Below are 18,694 nucleotides of genomic sequence, written 5' to 3' on the forward strand. Positions count from 1 at the left end.
TGTGAAAAAGGTCCTGATACATCGTGCGACGTCATGTGATGTCGCGAGTTTGACATGCCTGTAGTCACTTCTCCTGTAGAAAGTACTTAACATCTTTAGGTCTTTTGTTTGCCTTTTCCTACACTTTTTCAACTCTATTATGCCTTTTTTCAAGCATGCTGATCAGACATGAATATGGTATTCCAGATGCAGTAAATGTTATATATTTATATGAAGGCATTCTAATGTTGGCAATATTATTTTCAATTCCTTTCCTAATGATCCTTACCAAGGAATTAGGCCCTTTTATTGTTGCTACCTTCTGATTTAACATCTTCATTAAGCTATCTTCTTTGACCCAAGATAGATAGATAGATAGATAGATAGATAGATAGATAGATAGATAGATAGATAGATAGATAGATAGCTTTTATTGTCATTTTTTTTTTACTGTGGGCACAATGGCACACATTAAAAATGAAATTTAGTTGCTTGCTCTCAAAGCGTACACATACATAACACAAATTTAAATATACTATATACAACATATGTATAGATCTACACCCTTACATATAAGTAACATACATCTTGAATACATAATGGAAAGAGGAAGCTTTAGAGTTCACAAGGTTAATACTGTGTGGAACAAAACTATGACTGAATCTGGATGTTCTGCTTTGGATACCACGGAGCCCCCCCCCTCCCAGAAGGTAAGAAGGAAAACAGGTAAGAAAGATAATTTCCCTTTAACTACAGTTTACGTTTCATAACTTTAGAGATTAAATTATGGGAATTGTTTTGCATCTATTTAATTACATTTTAATTTATAAACAAGTAGAAAAGCACCAGGTGCAGATCCCTGAAGAGTTTCTTATTTCCCTCCATTGAAAAAAAAAGGTTATTTATTTCTACTTTCTGTTTTCTCATTTTGAAACAACAGTCCAGCTTTTTTTAAAAAAAGTATCAAAACCTAAGAGCCTACTTGATCAGACCATCTGCCTATTAAATTAGCATCCTTTTTCAGAAAATTGGAACTTCTTTATCTGAGCAGAAAAGGCAGAAAATAATATTACTTTCTCACTGTGGCTTCAAAGCAACTACAAGCTCATGCTCTTTTCTTTGATCAAAGTCCTTGACTTACGACCATAACTGAACCCAAAATTTCCATTGCTAAACAAGACATATGTTAAATTAATCATGCCTCATTTTATGACCTTTTTGCCATGGTTGGTAAGCAAATCATGGGGTTGTTAAGTGAATCATATGGTTGTTAAGTGAATCTGGCTTTCCCCATGCGCTTTGCTTGTCAGAAGTGCCCTAAGAAGCTTCTTAGGGAGAAGAAATGAAAGTCCCAGGACCCCAGGTTCCTGCAACCATCACACATACTGTACATGTTGGCTGACAAGCATCCAAAGTTTGATTACATGACTGTGGGGATGCTAAAACGGTCATAAGTGTGAAAAGTGGTCAGAAGTCATTTTTTAGTGCCATTGTAACTTTGAACAGTCATTAAACAAATGGTTGTAAGTTGAGGATTTCCTGTATATATCTAACAAATAGGTTGTAGGTCCAGAGTTTCATTTCCTGTATTTTATTTGTTTTTATTTATTTATTTGTATCCTGCCTTCATTATTTCTACAAATAACTCAAGGCAGAGAACATAACCAACAAGTCTTTCTTTTCCTATTTTCCCCACAACAGCAATTCTGTGAATGAGCTGGGCTGAGAGAAAGTGACTGGTTCAAAGTTACCCAGCCAATTTTTCATGCTAAGGTGGGTCTGGAACTCAGAATCTTCTGATTTTTAGCCTGGTAAGATAAATCATCATCAACCATTCAGTGGTGTTCGATTCTTGGCCACTCTATGGATCAGCACTCTCCATGCTCCTCTGCCTCACACCACCTCCTTCAAATCTGCCATGGGCCTCTCTTCTGGCCATTTTAGCAGGGGATTATGGATCTGAAATTCAATAATCTGAAGGGTACCTGAGGAAGATTAATCTAAACAATAATAATTGGTAATTCACGTTATTATAGTTCATTAATCAAGTCAACTCGTTCTCTTGGTTGCAATGGGAAAGTGTTATAACTAATGACAAACTTTTCATAGGTAATCCCATGTCTTAAAAATATTTAATTATGACAAGATCATAGGTAATTTTTCCCATTCCACACTTTTGAAATTTTTATTCTGATGAGATTCTCCACTGAATTGAACAGAAGATCTAATATTACATGATATAATGACAGACCTAAAAGTTGTGCTTCAAAGAGTTTTCATTAATAAATGAGATACAGAGTTTAAATTTATTTTACAAAAAATCCTGACTTCTCCTAGCTTTAAATCTGATCTTCCTTTTGGCTTGTTTGGGCTGAAAAAGAAGCAGAAACAAACAATGCAATCTATCAAAATAATTTGAGTTGCTTCTGTGCATCAGATAGTTTTGTTTAAGCTTTCTCTTTTTGACAAACTATGCAAAGAGTTGGTATTCCTTGGCAGTTTTATCTTAGGGATTCGTGTCTTTCTTACTCATTAAGACTGTCTCTAAAGATAACAAAAAGCAAATACTGCCTGGCTACCAGACTGTGAGAAAAGTCTTCTTCAGTCCAGAAAAGTAAACATGGCATTTTCTTTTCACAGGGTGGAAAGCTTGGATGTTGTCCACTATCTATTTTATCACTGATTGAGAAGAGATAATAAAGTCTCCCAAAGCAAAGCAGAAAATGATGATGAGGCAATTGATCTTTCCTGAATTGCTACTACAGCATAGTTGTCTAGGACTAATCACATTGATCAAAATGATAGTTGTCACCTGTTGGGTTAAACTATTATTTTAAAACCATGATTTATTCAATAAACCACAGTTGGATGGATTCACATCACTTTAAATTGTAACAAAGATTCCCACATTAAATCAAAACCAATCAATTCATATTATGACTTAGCTTATTATATGAACCTACATAGGCCTTATTCCTAAATAAATAAGAAGAGGTCATATAGCTTTTGGATCGAACATATATTTGGCATTTGGAAGTTATCAGATTAATCTTCTGATATCTTTCTAGTTTAGTGTTTCTCAACTTTGGCACCTTGAAGATGGCTCTCAAATCCAAGAATTCCTAAAACAACATATTAGCTGGGGAATTCTGGGATTTGAGGGCCACATCTTCAAGTTGCCAAATCTGAGAAATACTGCTCTAGTTAAAAGCATCAGATGATATTAAATATGTCCTATTGCTAGACAGAGCAGATAATACTTGGTCAGATGGATAAAAGTTTTTAATCTAATAACTGCTGCACATATTCCTAATGGGACATACTCTGAGGTAAATATTCATGTGATTTGTCTATTACAGTTAAGTCTATTTGAACCAAATACTTTATTCTGGCTGATTTTTCCTGGGCTAAGAAAATAAGCAGGACTAGATTTAATTAGTAATCAGATGGTAGACTAGGATTTATAAACCAAGTCAAAGAACATATCATCTGGTTTAGGGACTGTGGTATTTTTAGTAATACCAAGGTATACAAATTTCATCTATAAGAATTTCTTCAGATAGCAAAATAACTTTGCTGGGTTTGAGTATTTTACACTTAGCTTAGAGCAAGGAAGAATATATTGATTGGTGTTCAGCCTTAGAGAATGTTTATTTTGAATCTGAATTGTTCTCAGTCCTAGTAACAAAGACACTAGATTTATTAAAGTTTTGGAAGTTCACAAACATGCTTAGCCAGTATCACTATCTATGCAGGATGTTCACTGTTGGAAGCCTTGTGATAATATCTATTGAAAAATAAGCTAATAAGTCTGTAGTGAAACTCCCCTCAATCTGGAGACAGTTGCAACCTTAATTGTTTATTTTAAGCACACCCCCACTACACAAAGGCTAAGTATTTCTAACGCTTGTGTACTATAAACAGCAATACAGAAAAGTGTCTTGAAAAATAAAGTTTAACTGCTTCTGATGGTATCTGAAATAAACGACAGAAATTTGGATGTTGTTTTTAAACTAAGGCATCTATTTACATTATAATCAGCAAGAAAATAAATAGATATCTGTAAGATTTAAAAGTAACCAAGATAATTGATGCCACATATAATTAGAAGAAGAACATTTACCATAGGTTACAGAAGAATTACTTACCTTGGATTAAAGCATTGGGAACTGCAGTTGTAACTGGATTGTTGGCATAATTTTGTTCTTCATCACCTGACTCAATGTCTATCTCAGTAGTTATCTCCGGCTGAAATTAAATATTTTGTTATTAAAAAGTCTTATACAACTAAATTACAAGAAACTTTAAAGAGAATCTGTGCAAAATATTGTTGATTAATATGGCAATTTTAATACATATTATAATATTTGAGGATTTATAATTTGTAGATATTTTGAGTAAAATAAATGTATAAGTGGAACAGAGAAAATATAGTTCTTGAAATTGCAACTTTAATATATATTTTAAATATTGTGACTGAATTAATTTATCTTGAAAGCTATAATGTGGTTTGCTTGGTTTTGGTTTAGTGTGTTGGGTGAATCCAGCCACTAAGATTTGCAAAGCATGATTTATTACCATTGCAGTTTGTTTAATGGACCACAATTAAACAACCCGTGCCTCAAGACAATAGTTGAACCCAGTCATTCAAAAATAAGTGATGCTAACACAAAGCAGGATCAATCAGACTTTCAGAGTTCTTAGGCAAAAATGGAATTTTGAGTCCATGTTGCAGGTATTTTCCCCAACTGGAGGCTGAAGACAGGTTTGCCAATTCATAAAATGGATGTCAAAGAGGGCATGACACCTTACGAAGCACTGATTTAATGGAAAGCTAGCTATTTTCCTTTCTAGTACTTGTTTCAAAGAACATTCCCACCCTGTAAACCTAAACTATTATATAAAATGCTTGCTTTCCCATTTTGTGGGGAGGTTCCTCTTTCTTGTAAATTTAATGATTATTGAATGAACAAACGGCCATTTCACCTTAGTGTTGTGCTATCTTCTGAATTTTCCATAACACTGTTATGATTGTTTCAATCCTTATAAACCACCCAGACACATTGCAGTAAGATGGATAGCTCTATAAATTGTTAAAACAAATAAACAAATAAAAACCACCAGCTTCAGAATGCATATAGACCAATGATTCTCACTTTCAGCCCTTCATATGAGTAGTTTTACATTTACAATCATTTGTTTAGCCATTATTCAAAGTTACAATTTGCAACTGTATTTACAATAGCTGCTGCATCCTGGGGTCCAACAATCTTTCCATCCTGCTTCCAACAAGCAAGGTCAATGGAAGAAGCTGGATTTGTGAACCATTTAACAACTGTAGCAAAAACAGTTGTAAACCAAATGCAACTCATTTAACAACAATCTTACTTAGCAAAGAAAATTCTGGTCCCAATAGTGCTTGTAAGTTAGGAACATTTAGGCAAGAAAAACCAAATGTACAGGTATAGTATAGGGCAGGGCTTTTCAACCGGTGGTACGCATACCACTTGTGGTACATTAATGAGTGGCAGGTGGTACGCAGCCCTGCCTAGCCAAGTGTAGTGGGGGAGGGAAAGAGCCAGCACAGGCAAAGACTTAGTGTGAGAGAGTCCTCTGGAGCTGCAAAGACCCCAGGCTCACTTCTGGCTCACCCTCTCCCATGAGAAAGGAGGAGGGGGGCGGAGACAGGAGAGCCTATAAAAGGAGGCAGTTTGGGCAGGAGAGGGAGAGAGAGAAAAAAAGCAACAGCCTTGGGAGGAGGCAGAGTCAGCTGCACCAAAGGGGAAGAAGAAGAAGGAGGGGGAGGGGGAGGGCAGAGGAGATCAAGCAGGCTGGCCATGAGCTGATCTACAACTGCTTTGGCAGCCACCTGTGCTGGCAGCAGCAAACAGGCAAGAAATGCAGCGGGGGAGGGGTCGCCCTCCAAGAGGAATGAAAAAAGGCAGCAATGGCTGGAGGTGAGGCACGGAGGGAAGGAAGGAGATGGAGAGTGGAAGGATTCTTATGTGCTTTTGTGACTTTGAAGTTCTGGGATTTGTGCAATGAGGGCTTTGTATTCTTAAGGAGTGTTTGGCAATTTCTATTTGGCTGATGGCTGATTCTCCTGTTAGCTTCTATTGCTCTGCTGTTGTTAGCTGTAAGTTTTGCTGCAAGGGATTTTGAAGTATTTTTCTCCTGAATGGATTTTGCCTGTAGCATTCCTTTACTTATGAAAGGAGCCATTTGGGGAGGCTGCCTTAGCCAGCAGCCAGTACTTACATTTTTTTTTCTTCCTTAAGTGCCGTCTGTGCTCCTTACTTTCCTTTCTAGCCAGTAGCTAATTCTTAAAGGGGAATGTGCCTTTTTAAGCTAGTTCACTCAGCAGCTTGTCTTTTCTGTCTCTGGAGGCCTTTCCTTGTTTGATCAATATATGGAAGAGGGAAAATAGGGGGGGGGGTTCAAATTTTTCCTTCAGAAGGAGATGGGAATGAGAAAAAGGGAGGCAGGGAAGGGAGGGAGGAAAGGAAGTCCCGCCTTAGCACTTGGTCACCAGCAGTTCTACCATTGACTTTGCTTGTCAAAAAGTTGCAGAAGGGGATCACATGACCCTGGAACACTGTGACCATTATAAATATGAATCAATTGCCAAGCATCCAAATATAAATCACATGACCCTGGGCATGCTGCAATGGTCATAAGTGTGAAAAATGGTCATAAGTCATTTCAGTGCAATTGCAACTTTGAACAGGTTTTCTTTTTGGTCATTAAGTTTTTGACACCTTGCTAGGTGGTACTCGAATACTGCCATATCCTAAAAGTGATACAATCGGTAAAAAGATTGAAAAGCCTTGGTATAGGGGGTACCTTGCCCAATAGTAGTAACTGTGAGAGGGACCTCGGAGTCCTAGTGGACAATCACTTAAATACAGTGCTTTTTTTATAAAAAAAAAAGGTGCCGGAACTCACACACTTCATACAACCCGCCTTGCCTACCCTACAAGGTTCCATCCAAAAAAGGTGCCGGAACTCCGTTCTGGGCATTCTATGAGAAAAAAAGCCCTGCTTAAATATGAGCCAGCAGTGTTTTGCAGCTGTCAAAAAAGCCAACACAGTGCTGGGCTGCATTAACAGAGGGAAAGAATCAAGATCATGTGAAGTATTAATACCACTTTACAATGCCTTGGTAAGGCCACACTTGGAATACTGCATCCAGTTTTGGTCATCACAATGTAAAAAAGATGTTGAGACTCTAGAAAGAGTACAGAGAAGAGCAACAAAGATGATTAGGGGACTGGAGGCTAAAGCATATAAGGAAAGGCTGCTGGAATTGGGTATGTCTAGTTTAATGAAGAGAAGGACGAGGGGGGACATGATAGCAGTGTTCCAATATCTCAGGGGCTTCCACAAAGAAGAGGGAGTCAAGCTATTTTCCAAGGTGCCTGAAGGCAGGACAAGAAGCAACAGATGGAAATTAATCAAGGAGAGAAACAACCTAGAACTAAGGAGAAACTTCCTGACAGTTAGAACAATTAACCAGTGGAACAACCTGCCTCCAGAAGCGGTGAATGCTCCAACACTGGAAGTTTTTAAGAAGAGACTGGACATCCATTTTTCTGAAATGGTATAGGGTTTCTTGCCTGAGCAGGGGGTTTGACTAGATGACCTCCAAGGTCCCTTCCAACTTTATTATTATTATTATTATTATTATTATTATTATTATTATTATTATTATTATTATTATTATTATTATTATTATTATTATTGTTGTTGTTGTTGTTGTTGTTGTTGTTGTTGTTGTTGTTGTTATATATTAAAAACCAAATAGCAACATTACACTGAAGCTATGAAACTCAATTCAGCATCTATTGTATCTCTAACTTGAGAACTGTACAGCAAACAGGGATTCTGACAACAACATCCCCAGAGGGCTGGGGGCAAGGAGGAACAGCTTTGTGACATCATGGCAGGCTCTGTCCATTTTTATGCCCATTGTGATACCATATGCATGTACAAAAGGGGAAGAGCTTACATCATAATGCCATGATATTGCTTTCTTCCTTCTCACAAAAGCTGCAAGTAACTGTGGGGCCCTGGATTGTGAATTTACAATACTTGACCATTATTTTTGAGCATGCTAGTAATCTTCCAGGCTCTGAGTGACAGGAAGGTTTGCAGCACTAACAACCTAATTATTAGTCTTAGGCGAAATTACATACCAGGGGTGAATACTGCATATACAAACTACTTGAAATCCAACGGCGTTTATGTGGAGGATTCTGAATTCGATTCTGGATGTGTATAGGCAAAGCTTTCTGGAACATAAAACATAATTCAAATGATTCAGTGGCCAATGAAAATTCATGCCATAGTTCATAGTCTATCCTAGCATTTTCAAAATCATTACTAAAAAATAAAGTTATAGCAGACAAATGAAAGATAATGTTCATTCTCCAAATCAGAAGGACAAGATATTTTGTGATCTTGAGCTCCTAATTCACCAGATGTGTCACAATTTGCAAGAGATAGTGTTACGTCCATGCAGGACATGTAAGTGTTATGATATACAGAGGCATAACACAAAACAAAGAACATCTCAGATAAAAGGTCATATTTGGTGCCCCCCAAACTAGGCCTCATGCTGATATCAGAAGTGCCACATAAATCAGAAAGCAGGTCCTTTCTGAACTTGAATTTCAAAAATATCACATGCTTTTAGATTTAAAGAAAAGAAAATTAAACTACAGAACATGGGTACCTATTATACCTACCCTTTCAGTTAGTAATGGGCGTCTGAATTTCACTGATTGCTGCAGTGATTGTCTAAGATACATCTCATTCTTAATAGCATGCAGGCTAGAAATAAATGGAAAGAATCCGTTTTTAAATTAATTAAGTGACTGCCTCACTGCAGCTTCATTTTTACAGAATAGGGTTGAAACGGAAAGATTTATTGAACTTTCCCAAAACATATTTAGATGGCAGTGCCCCCCTTGACTCAGTGCCCCACTGCAAATTATTTCTGCAAATCCCCATAGTTCGAAAATAGTTCACTGTTGCTGCTTAACAAGAAAACAACTTTGAGTTCCAGTCTAAATCATAGCAAATTGGACAAATGCCACCACATATAACAAAATATTATTTGCCTTTACACTCTGGGTGGTTGTTTACTGAATCTTCTCCCTCCCATTTCTGGAGGTAGCAATATTTGCTTCCTCCTACGCTTTGGCACTTCAACAGTTCTTGGGGATTTCTCAACAATAGAACATAAGAATTTAACCGGACTATCTGCTAGTTGTTTCAGGACCTAGGATATATTTCACCTGGTCCTGGAGATTTAAACTCAGTGTGAAAGATATTCCCAAACCATGTTTATATCAATTTCAAACTTTAATCCTGCTCTTTGCAATTTCCTGGTTGAATACATAGGGTTTCTTTGTTAGAAAAATTGGAAACAAAATGGGAATTAAATAGTTTTCTTTGTTATCTGTTAGCATTTTGCCTTTTCTGTTAGGCAGTTTGTGTGACTATTTTAACTTTTATTTTAAATATATTTAACAAAGACCTTTTGACTGGTCTTAGCATTCTTAGCCAACCTCAGCTCATTCTGAACTTTCATTTTTCTGACACCAGATTTACAATTCTGGCCTACCTGTCTGTATTTTGCTTTGTGATTTGGCAATCTTTCCATTTCCTGTATGTGTCCTTCTTTGTTTTCATGTCTTTAGTAAGCTTTTTGCATAGCCACATTGGCTTCCTTTCACATTTTTTCTCCTCACTGAAATTTCTTTCAGTTTTGCTTCTCATGTTTCCTTTTTTAGGAAACATTCCCATTAATACTGAGCATCTTTTCCTATTGGTTTCTCCTGTTACAAGATCTGACTTTTAATTTTTAAAGTTGAGCAAAATCCACTGTTTTCAAGACTAAATTGCATATTTTGACTATGGAGTTCTCAGTGCTCTCTGAGCTTGGTTGTTTGCTTGCAGATGTTTCATTACCCATCAGTCATTATGGCTGTATCTGTTCATGTTTTGTACAAAACATCTAAAAGAGAGAAAATTTTCAAGTACATTCCCCAACCACCAAAATCCTCAGGTAAATTCCTGATTGCTCATTCACGTAGCTCCTCCTTCAAACTAGGCTGCCTAATATTCCTCTTTCAATTTGTGCTTACTCAGTAAGGAGCTATCCAGGTAAACAATCAACAGCTCCCAAGATACAGTCCTTGTAATTATCAGCTATTCAGGAAATGAAAAAAATGAGTTTTTCATACTTCACTCTCAACATAACTTCCTCAGAATAAATCATTTCTCTGACTCCATTTTTTTTTTGTCCTCAGGCAAATTCCTTTTAGCTTTCTTTCTTCCGTATTTCAATGAAGGATAAAGTGCATTTTAAAATCATAGTCTTTTGTCAGCCAACTAATTCTAACTGTGGTTTATGTAATGCACAAAAAGGTTATATAATTTGCTTACAGGATTCTGGACTAATTCTAGTTGAGTATGCATTTTACCAACACTTTAAAATGTCCAAAGAAGAAGCTTTGTCATTATTATTTGCAAGCTACAGTTTATAGCTTAGTGTTATGGGTGTAACAGGCCACAATGATGTGTTCACAAAGCATAAAACAAAGCAAATACACAAGGCTTAGTATGATGTGTTAATACAATTAAATAGATAGTATTAGTAACGTAATACCTTTTCTTTAGAATATCAAACTTTAATACCCAAGATTTATTCAATTCACTTAATTCCTTCTGAAGTCTGAAAAAAGAAAAGAGGAACATTTGTATGTTTTTTAAATATAGCATGATTGCCTTATACATACAACACATCCTTGTGCACGTACCTCTGTGCATGCAATCTTGCTTGTTCTTCAGCTTTCTTAAGCCTCTTTATTTCATTATATAATGCTTTTCTCTCAGTTGCCATTGCCTTTTCAAATATAGTTTGCAACACACACAAACAAAAAAAACCACAAGAACCATGCATTAATTATAGATGTATGGAAAATGCTGAACACACAGATATAACAGTTGGACAGAGAGAGAAATATTTATTCATTCAAGATTATCAGTATATGTTAATCTCTCTTCCCCCCTCAAATACCACATTAAAACTACTGAATGTAATTATTAACCAAAAATAAGCAGCAGCTGAGAAGGCTATGGGTTATATAAAAACCTTGGAAAACAGTATGTACTTACAGTATGTACAGCAGGTTTATTGAGAAGCCTACACCTTGTTTAAAAATCTAAAACTGTTATTGTTATTTCTAGATTAAAAAAAGATGACATGTAAAAACAGATTCATTCAAATGCTATTGAAAAAGGTACTGATTTGTGAAGATCAGGAGTATGGTATCCAGTGTCCACAAATTGCAATAACTAAGAGCATTTGTTGGTTCTTACTATCTTTATCAAAACTACAAAGGCTCTTGCCCTTTCTTAAGTATCTGTAATGTCACTGACAAAAAAGACGGGACTTACATCTCAGTGATGCAATGCTGCTTTTGTTATTAGGCCCTGCTTCCCTGGTGGATAACATTGCTTCCAACCTCCACAGTTTCTGGCCTTACTAACTGGCCTTATTAAAGTTGTAGAGGTCTAGGGGTCATTAGCTGCTCCACCCATAGTCAACTGGTACAGTAGCCAGTATTTTGAATTTTAGCTAAAAAGAGTTTATATTTTTGTTCATTTGTTGGCCTCGTTTGAAGAGAGAGAAAGAGATGTTAGCATAATCAAGTGAGTTAAATATATTCGCCATTGTTATTCTGCCCATTCCTTCCTTTGTTCTCAGTAATTATCCAACAAAACTTCAGTTATATTCAAGCAGGACATTATAGTTACCAGTATATGACTAAAACAATTTCAAATTCTGGCTTATTTCAGTACTTGAAAAGCAGTTTGGTAGTTGATATAATGGGAAACTGTGAATTGAAAACTGTGACAAGGAGGGAAAAGTTACTGAAAAGACAGAGCATGAGGTAAGATGAGTGACCCATAAACAAACAAAAAAACAAATAAACAAACAAACAAACAAACAAACATGTGACTTCAGAGCTTCTGCATGTCGTGACTCATTAAACTGATATTAATACATCCTTATGAAGCCAATAAATCTTAGCCTAATCCCACTTTTGTTTTTGTCCAGAAAAAAGAAGCATCTTCTCTCTCTAGAGTAGTTTTCTCAATTTGACATCTTCTAGAGGTGAAGGATCTACAATTCCAAGACAATAGGTTTATTAAGTCTTAAAGGAAATGAAAACCTCTAGAATAAGCTGAAATATAAAAAAACAAATAACATAACAAACTTAGTTGCATAACTTATCGATAGCTACATAATATATCAGCAACTTTATCTTCATTTTTCATCAAAACTAGGTAAGCACAAGATAGTAATTCCAGAAAATTGGTCATCAGATTAAGTTTTAGAGTTTATGTTTAGCCCTTCCAAAGAACTTTTGAGCTGCAATGAAAATCGCGTAAAATGTAAACTTGCGGGAAAGCTAGTGGAATGGAGTGTGGAACATGCCACTTGTCAGGATAAACCCAAGGAAAAACAGAAAATTCCCTGCTCCCTCTTCATTTTGCCCTTCTGTTACAAAGGTCATTGAGAAAAGTTATGAGGACAATGCTGCAGCTGAGGAGGAAGATGTGATATGGGGATAAGGGTTGTCTTAGCTTAGAAAAATAGCTCATTACCTCATCCAAAGCTTCACCTATCCCATCTCTTTTGGTGGCTGAGTCTTTGGTGGCTGCGTCTTTGGTAGTTGTGTCTTTGGTGGTTGTGTCTTTGGTGGTTGCTGGTTTAAGAGCTGCCTCTTTACTGGTTGTCTCTTTGACAGCTTTCCCTTTCAAGCTTTTTTTCCGGCCCTTTTTCACTTTTCCTTCCTGTTCTGAGGCTTTCTAAAAATACAAATAATAATCCTTCCATTTAAGACATGAAGGTTTTTGTAAGCGAACTCTCAGGCATTAAGCCATGATAGAAATCTCATTTCAAAGCTTGGCTAGTTGTGTGTGGGGGAGTGGATTTTGTCTAGCATCTCAAATATCCTCCCAAGAGAAACTCACCTGCTCTCCCCTTTGTTCATCCTTTGATGGTCTGTTTCACAGGACTTCTTTCAGATTCCTGCTTCTTAGGGTTTAGGGATATAAATATTAGGAATGAATAAAACACAATAATACAAGGTATGAAAGGCTGAATGACAGTCAATTTATAAAGCAACAGAGTTGTCTAGCCCAGTCACAACATTGTGAAAGTAACAAAATCAGATTTAAAAACAACAATAAATAACTAATGCTCAGCTGGGATGAAAAAAGCAAGTAAGATAAGGAAACTAACATGGGAGAAAGAACACAATGGGGAAAAACTATTTTTAATCTTCACTCCACAAGACAAATCTTATCTGTTAAGTGCCTATGATGTCCCCCTATCTTAGATGAGATGCATTTGAGATGAGATGAGGTTTACTGCAGGGAGGATGCAACAATATAAATAAATATGGCCGTTTAGTGGGGGAAAAGTTACTTATTTCTGCCCTGGCTATTAAATATATGAACATAATTTTGTTGCTGTTGTATATTATTTTCAATCACATGTGTATATTAATTTTAGAACAATGGTCTTCTACAGACTCTAAAGTTGAATTTTTAAAACCAAGGCTTGTTAAAGAAAGCATTCTGGGTTTCTAAACAAATTACTCTAGTTTCTACGCTGGTATCTTTGAATCTCAGTATACCTGCAAATATCTCATCTGGTGCCAATCAAAGCCATTTAATAGTTTTAAAATATACAAAAAATAGGAAATTAAATGTGGTCAAATGAGGAGTTAACCTCTAGAATAAGCTGAAATATAAAAATGCTTCTGCATCCTAGGCACATCTGAGAGGCATTCTTAACAAAAAAAAAATATGATAAGGAGCTGCTGAAAAGTTTATTCATTCCCCCCATCCCCAACAAAAGACCGAAGCTAAAGTGGTAATGACTTGCCACAAGGCTATAAATAATTGGCAGCAACAGTAACAGTCCTTTTCTTTCTGTTCCCTTCAGGGCTTATTTTCTTTGCCATTGTTTTCTTTTGCCTAGTGCTATTTTTGTGTGTTTTTTTTTCTATTATTCTTTGTTTTTTTAATGTTTGGACAATTGTAAACAGCCCAGAGTCACTGGGAGTTGAGCAGCATATACATTTAATAAATTATTTTTCTACCGGTACTCCTACTATCTCCATAACAGGTAGTCCTCAACTTGTTACCATTCATTCAATGATGATTCAGAGTTACGACAGCACTGTTTTGTCTTTCTAAAGCTAGTTGCTCCCTCCTGTTGCTATGTGGATAAAATGAGGGGAATGATGCTTGCATTCTTAAAAAAAAATAGCTTGTCCAAAAAATTTTCCATACAAAAATCATATATCACTGGAGAAGTATATATGAATTATAAATCTCCATTGAACCGAATTTGACTCCATGATGATTTCTTAGCAAATGCACGTTTTTTTAGATTACCTTTATTTTCATACACAATGGTTCATCCTATTTATTCATTGTTTCCAGTATTTTCATACCACAATTTCATCTCGCTAAATAATTCATGAACCAAATCATAGCAACAAATAACCATGATAATTATATTATATTGTAAGCTACCTTGAGTCACTGCATCAGTGAGAAGGGCAGCATAACAAATAAATAAATATTTTTCATGAAACATGGGTAAAATATAAGATACTTCACTGCTGGTCATATAGAAAATAAATCATTGTTATTATCTGGATGTTTGTAACCCTTGTTTTGTATTGTCAGTTGTTTTGAGCACTGCCTAGAAATACAATAAACAAAGAGAAACAAATACATGTTTTTTTTTCACCAAAGTTCTGGTGAAAAAGCCACTTTAGTTGTTTTTTAAGAGGTAATTAAATTGAAGGTTAGCTGGATCGCAGGGGAAATGTGTGGGGTAGCAAGAGAGAAGCCTTGCTTCTCAATCTGTCCTCGTCTCCTGAACAGTGGAATCCAGAGCATCTCTTTTAAAGCACATGGACAAGCTGGCCAATGTCAGGTTGGAAGAGACAGTTCTTATAATTATTCTGGGCTCTTACCTACTTTCTGAAACCTAACAGAACAGCACAAGAGCCATAAAAGAGGGGCAATAGATAATTTTGTATCAATTGCAGTAATCTTCAAGGGCAGTCCAAGATAGAGTGCATTGCAGTAATCAAATCTGGAGTTAAAGAGAACACAAGTGAGTTTTAAAAAGATTTAAAAAGAGCTGCAACCGGTAGAGTATCTAAAGTTGGGCAAAGATCCTTGGCCCTAGTTTCTATCAGCTAATTTAGGTGAAGATGTGAATCTCACAAGTATTCATAAGTTTGAACTGAATGTAAAGCAGTTCTTCCAACCTTTAATCCTTGAGTAGTTCAGACGACTAGTGGACTACCAATAGTTACCAAAGCAGCTTTGAGATCAAACAGAACAGCTATTTCTGATGCATTCCCAGGTTTTAATTCTAATTGAAATGTGTTCATATAATTACTTTGCCAGCTTCTTCAAAATCTCATCTAAAAGGGAAAGATTGTAGATTGGGTGAAAATTTTTAATGCTGTGGAGCTAAGAGATGGGCTCCACAGCTAAGGGATCACTGGATTTTTAAGATGACAGATACCACTCCCACTTCACCATCAGGAGGGGGTTCCATCTACCTGGTATGGTAAGGCAGGGGTCCCCAACCCCCCATGGCCTGGAACCATGTGGTGGGTGACCACATGAAGTTCTGTTTGTGCACACGAAACCATCCCCTCGTCCCCCTTTCCTTCAGCCCTGCTGCCGGTCCACAGGGCTAGAAAGGTTGAGGACCCCTGTGGTAAGGGATGCCAAGAATGGGATAGTAAGTGATTCAAAGAATAGGAAAAAGATGGAAGGAGTATGCAGGAAGTCCTTGGCTTACGACCACAACTGAGTTCAAAATTTCCATTGCTAAGCAAGGCAGTGATTAAGTGAGTTTTGCTCCATTTTGCAACCTTTCTTGTCATGGTTGTTAAGTGAATCACTGTAGTTGTTAAGTGATTCACATGGTCTTTAAGCGAACCTGGCAGCCCCCATTAACTTTGCTTTTCAGAAGGTCGCAAAAGGTGATCATATGACCCCAGGATAGTGCAACCATCGAAAAAATGTCAGTTGCCAAGCATCTGAATTTTAATTTTGTAACTCTGCCATGCTGCAACTGTTGTAAGTGTAAAAAGCAGTCATAAGCCATTTTTTTCAGTGCTGTTGTAATTTTGTTCACTAAACAAATGGTTATAACTTGAGAACTACCTGTACTAAAATTCTGTATAATCAGCATCCAAGATAACTTAAGAAATAATTGCTAATCACATGATTATCAAGTACTGGAAGGTGATGTTAAATCACATTCTGGTCATTACTAAATTGGAAGGCAAATCTATAGAAATATGGCAAGCAACAGAAGAAGAACCAGAAAGTTCTACAAAACTATACAGGAAATTTGGAGAACAATACAGCGGCCAACAAAATGTTTGTCTATGTACCAATGTCAAGAACGGAGACTTACAGAGTGTGCAACCTATTAGATCAACTTGTAATTTTCACACGTCAACAGAATAATTCTTAGCATTATGCAGATTAGAGAGCTACATAGAAACAGAGAGGCCAAATGTTCATATTTGCTTTAGAAAGGTTTAGGGAACAAGAAACATTATAGTTGATCTGTCCTGGATAAGTGAGAAAGCCAAAGAATACTAAAAAGAAGTTGGTATGTTTCTCATTGATTATAGAAAAATCTTCAACTACATCAACTACGTCAGCCATATTTCCTCGTGTGAAACCTAAAGACTAGACAGGAAATCCCAGCCTGGATTCCTGTCTATCACAACATGGCAAAATAGACTGCTCCAGGATGGCAAAACAGCGAAACAAGGCTGTATATCCTCTCTTAATTTTTTTTCAACCTATATGATGAATATATAGGAAGAAAGTTGAACTGAAACAATTGTGTGGTTTTAAAACTGCAAGACGAAACACCGATATATTGCTCTTTGCTGGTGAGTGGTGTCACTCTGATAGCTGAAAATGCAAATGATCTGCAAGCTCTAGTAATAAAAGTCAAGGAGCACAGTGGGAAAATTGTAACTAGGACTAGATATAAAGATGGTCAAATTAATGGCAACAGGTAGGAATCAGTCTTAGAATTAACAGAATAATAGAGTTAGAAGAGATCTTGGAGGTCTTCTAATCTAACCCCCTGCTCAGGCAGGAGACCTGATACTAGTTCAGGCAGGAGACCAGATAAATAGCTGTCCAATCTCTTCTTAAAAGTCTCCAGTGATGCAGCACCTACAATTTCTGGAGGCAAGCCATTCCACTGATTAATTGTTCTCAATGGACAGCAATTTTTGCTGGTCCATTATTTTAGTCACTTTATCAAAGAATGCAATAAGATTTCTCTGATATGATTTGTTTTTGACAAATCCATTTTGGCTTCTAAATTCTAGACGTTAAAGTGGTGGATAAATTTTGCTTATCAACAGCAAACTCCCATCAGGCCGCTAGACCAGTGTTTCTCAACCTTGACAATTTTAAGGCATGTGGACTTCAACTCCCAGAATTCCACAACCAGCAATGCTAGACCATCAGGTTAGAAAAACGGGAGATCAAAAGTTCAGGTCTCATTTTAGCTGGGTGACCTTGGGCCAGTCACTCTCTCTCTGCCCAATTCACCCCACATAATTGTTGTTGTGGGGAAAATGGGAGGAGGAAGGTGTGTTGGATATATTTGCCACCTTGAGTTTTTTTATAAAAATAATAAAGGTGGGATACATATAAACCAACAAAACTGAGAAATATAGCAGGAAAGAGAAGGGGATGACCAGCATCAAGATGGAAGGATTTCATTACAGCAGTAATGGGTGCACTGTTGGAAGATCTGAAGGGCCAAATTTGAGGACAAATCTTCCTGGAATAGGTCTACCTATGTAGTTCTTAAGAGTCAATACCAATTTGATTATGCACAATAAATCAATTAATAAAATATTTTCCCTGGTTGAACTGCACTTTTGACAGCTAAATAAATGTATTACACAACTGTAGTTATACATATACAAACACCAGGCAACTCAAGATCTTGTGCTGATTAAAACATATTAAACTTACTTTGTTTTTTATTTTTTAATACAAAATATTTTTCTTGTGCAAATATTGCTCAGATATATACAAATATAGGGTATTAAGGACCTTTTGAAATCCTGACAGGTGCCCACTCCTGTATCTACCCATAATTCAAACTACTTGACTAAATCTGTGTTAGAAGACAAATATTGAACAAAGCATACATGTGTTTAACCACAATTACATTCTATTTTCTCTTACGCTGTTTCACAAACTTCATTGTACAATTTCCAGTAAGCCTCAGAATAACAGCACAAAGTAATCAGATAAATCTGTTTACTAACCATCTCACATAAAAAGTAGTACTGCAAAAATGAGGACAGTTAATAGAAGATAGCAAAGAGTTAGTTTTCTCTATGTTTTTGGTGCAATTTATTGGCTGTTTGGATTTGTGCAGCCCAGATCTGGTAATCTAAGCAATGCTAAAGTACACATATTAAGTGAATTAGAAATAGATGCTTGGTGTGGACTGTGATGGGACAGTGGGTTTTGGGATTATTGTTTTGTTAAGAGAAAAAACACTTTATTTATTTGTTTAAAGCATTTATCTAGCTGCTCA

The 18,694-nt window shown here is 36.5% G+C and overlaps 1 protein-coding gene across 1 annotated transcript in view; it reads right to left on the bottom strand.

Moving 5' to 3' along the window:
• Positions 1–1,872: 1,872 nt before the first annotated feature.
• CUNH10orf67 (chromosome unknown C10orf67 homolog) overlaps positions 1,873–18,694 on the bottom strand; it is a 55,916-nt gene continuing 39,094 nt past the window's right edge. The window contains exons 11-17 of the mRNA XM_029283264.1: positions 12,661–12,864; positions 10,806–10,891; positions 10,655–10,720; positions 8,727–8,811; positions 8,175–8,270; positions 4,128–4,227; positions 1,873–1,964 (exon numbers count right to left, since the gene is read on the bottom strand). Coding sequence (XP_029139097.1) covers positions 1,873–1,964; positions 4,128–4,227; positions 8,175–8,270; positions 8,727–8,811; positions 10,655–10,720; positions 10,806–10,891; positions 12,661–12,864 — 729 coding nt within the window. The remainder of the gene's footprint in view (positions 1,965–4,127; positions 4,228–8,174; positions 8,271–8,726; positions 8,812–10,654; positions 10,721–10,805; positions 10,892–12,660; positions 12,865–18,694) is intronic.

The sequence above is a fragment of the Protobothrops mucrosquamatus genome, unplaced genomic scaffold, assembly GCF_001527695.2.
Source record: "Protobothrops mucrosquamatus isolate PMUCROS unplaced genomic scaffold, P.Mucros_1.0 scaffold45, whole genome shotgun sequence".
Taxonomy (NCBI): Eukaryota; Metazoa; Chordata; class Lepidosauria; order Squamata; family Viperidae; genus Protobothrops; species Protobothrops mucrosquamatus.